The sequence below is a fragment of the Dendrobium catenatum genome, unplaced genomic scaffold, assembly GCF_001605985.2.
Source record: "Dendrobium catenatum unplaced genomic scaffold, ASM160598v2 original_scaffold_62592, whole genome shotgun sequence".
Classification (NCBI taxonomy): Eukaryota; Viridiplantae; Streptophyta; class Magnoliopsida; order Asparagales; family Orchidaceae; genus Dendrobium; species Dendrobium catenatum.
In genome coordinates, this window is record NW_021381042.1 from 1 (window position 1) to 647 (window position 647).

Consider the following 647-nt stretch of genomic DNA (forward strand, 5'->3'; position numbering starts at 1 on the left):
GCGTGCGCCGGTGACGATGGAGGTGTGCCGCTCACGCTACCTTCTGCTGTCCCTCTCTGAGTGCATCGCATTCCACCGGCTCCCCAACCTGGAGACAGTTGTCGCCATAGCCAAGTCGAAGGGCGCTAATGTCTACAGCTGGGACGATCGGAGGGGATTGCTCTGCATTGGTAGGCATAAAAGGGTCAGGATCTATATACTGGATGGTGGTCATGAATTTGTGAAGGTTAAGGAGTTTGGTGTATCCGATCAGGTGAAGTCTATGGCATGGTGTGGTGAAAACATTTGCTTGGGGATTGGGAAGGAATACATAATACTGAACAGTATGACTGGAGCAACGTCAAAAGTATTCTCTTCTGGAAGGAGCATTCCATTAGTTGTTCCTCTTCCCTCTGGGGAGCTTATCTTAGGAAAGGATGACGTTGGAGTTTTTGTTGACCAAAATGGAAAACTTCTACAAGATGGCAGGATATGTTAGTCTGAGGCCCCCAGATCTATTTTCATCCACAAGCCATATCGATTAGCTCGCCTACCTAGGCATGTTGAGATACGCTCTCTTTATGCTCCGTATCCTTTGATTCAGACAATTGTTCTCAGGGATGTTCATCTACTTCAACAAAGTAATAACTGTGCGATTGCTGCAGTAG

At 47.3% G+C, this 647-nt stretch overlaps 1 protein-coding gene across 1 annotated transcript; it reads left to right on the plus strand.

Annotated features, from left to right (window-relative positions):
• The first annotated feature begins 6 nt into the window (after window positions 1-6).
• Window positions 7-641, plus strand: LOC110113750 (vacuolar sorting protein 39-like). The gene has a single exon (XM_020846424.2). The coding sequence runs from the start codon at window positions 17-19 to the stop codon at window positions 476-478; it is 462 nt and encodes a 153-aa protein (XP_020702083.2). The 5' UTR covers window positions 7-16; the 3' UTR covers window positions 479-641.
• Window positions 642-647: the final 6 nt, after the last annotated feature.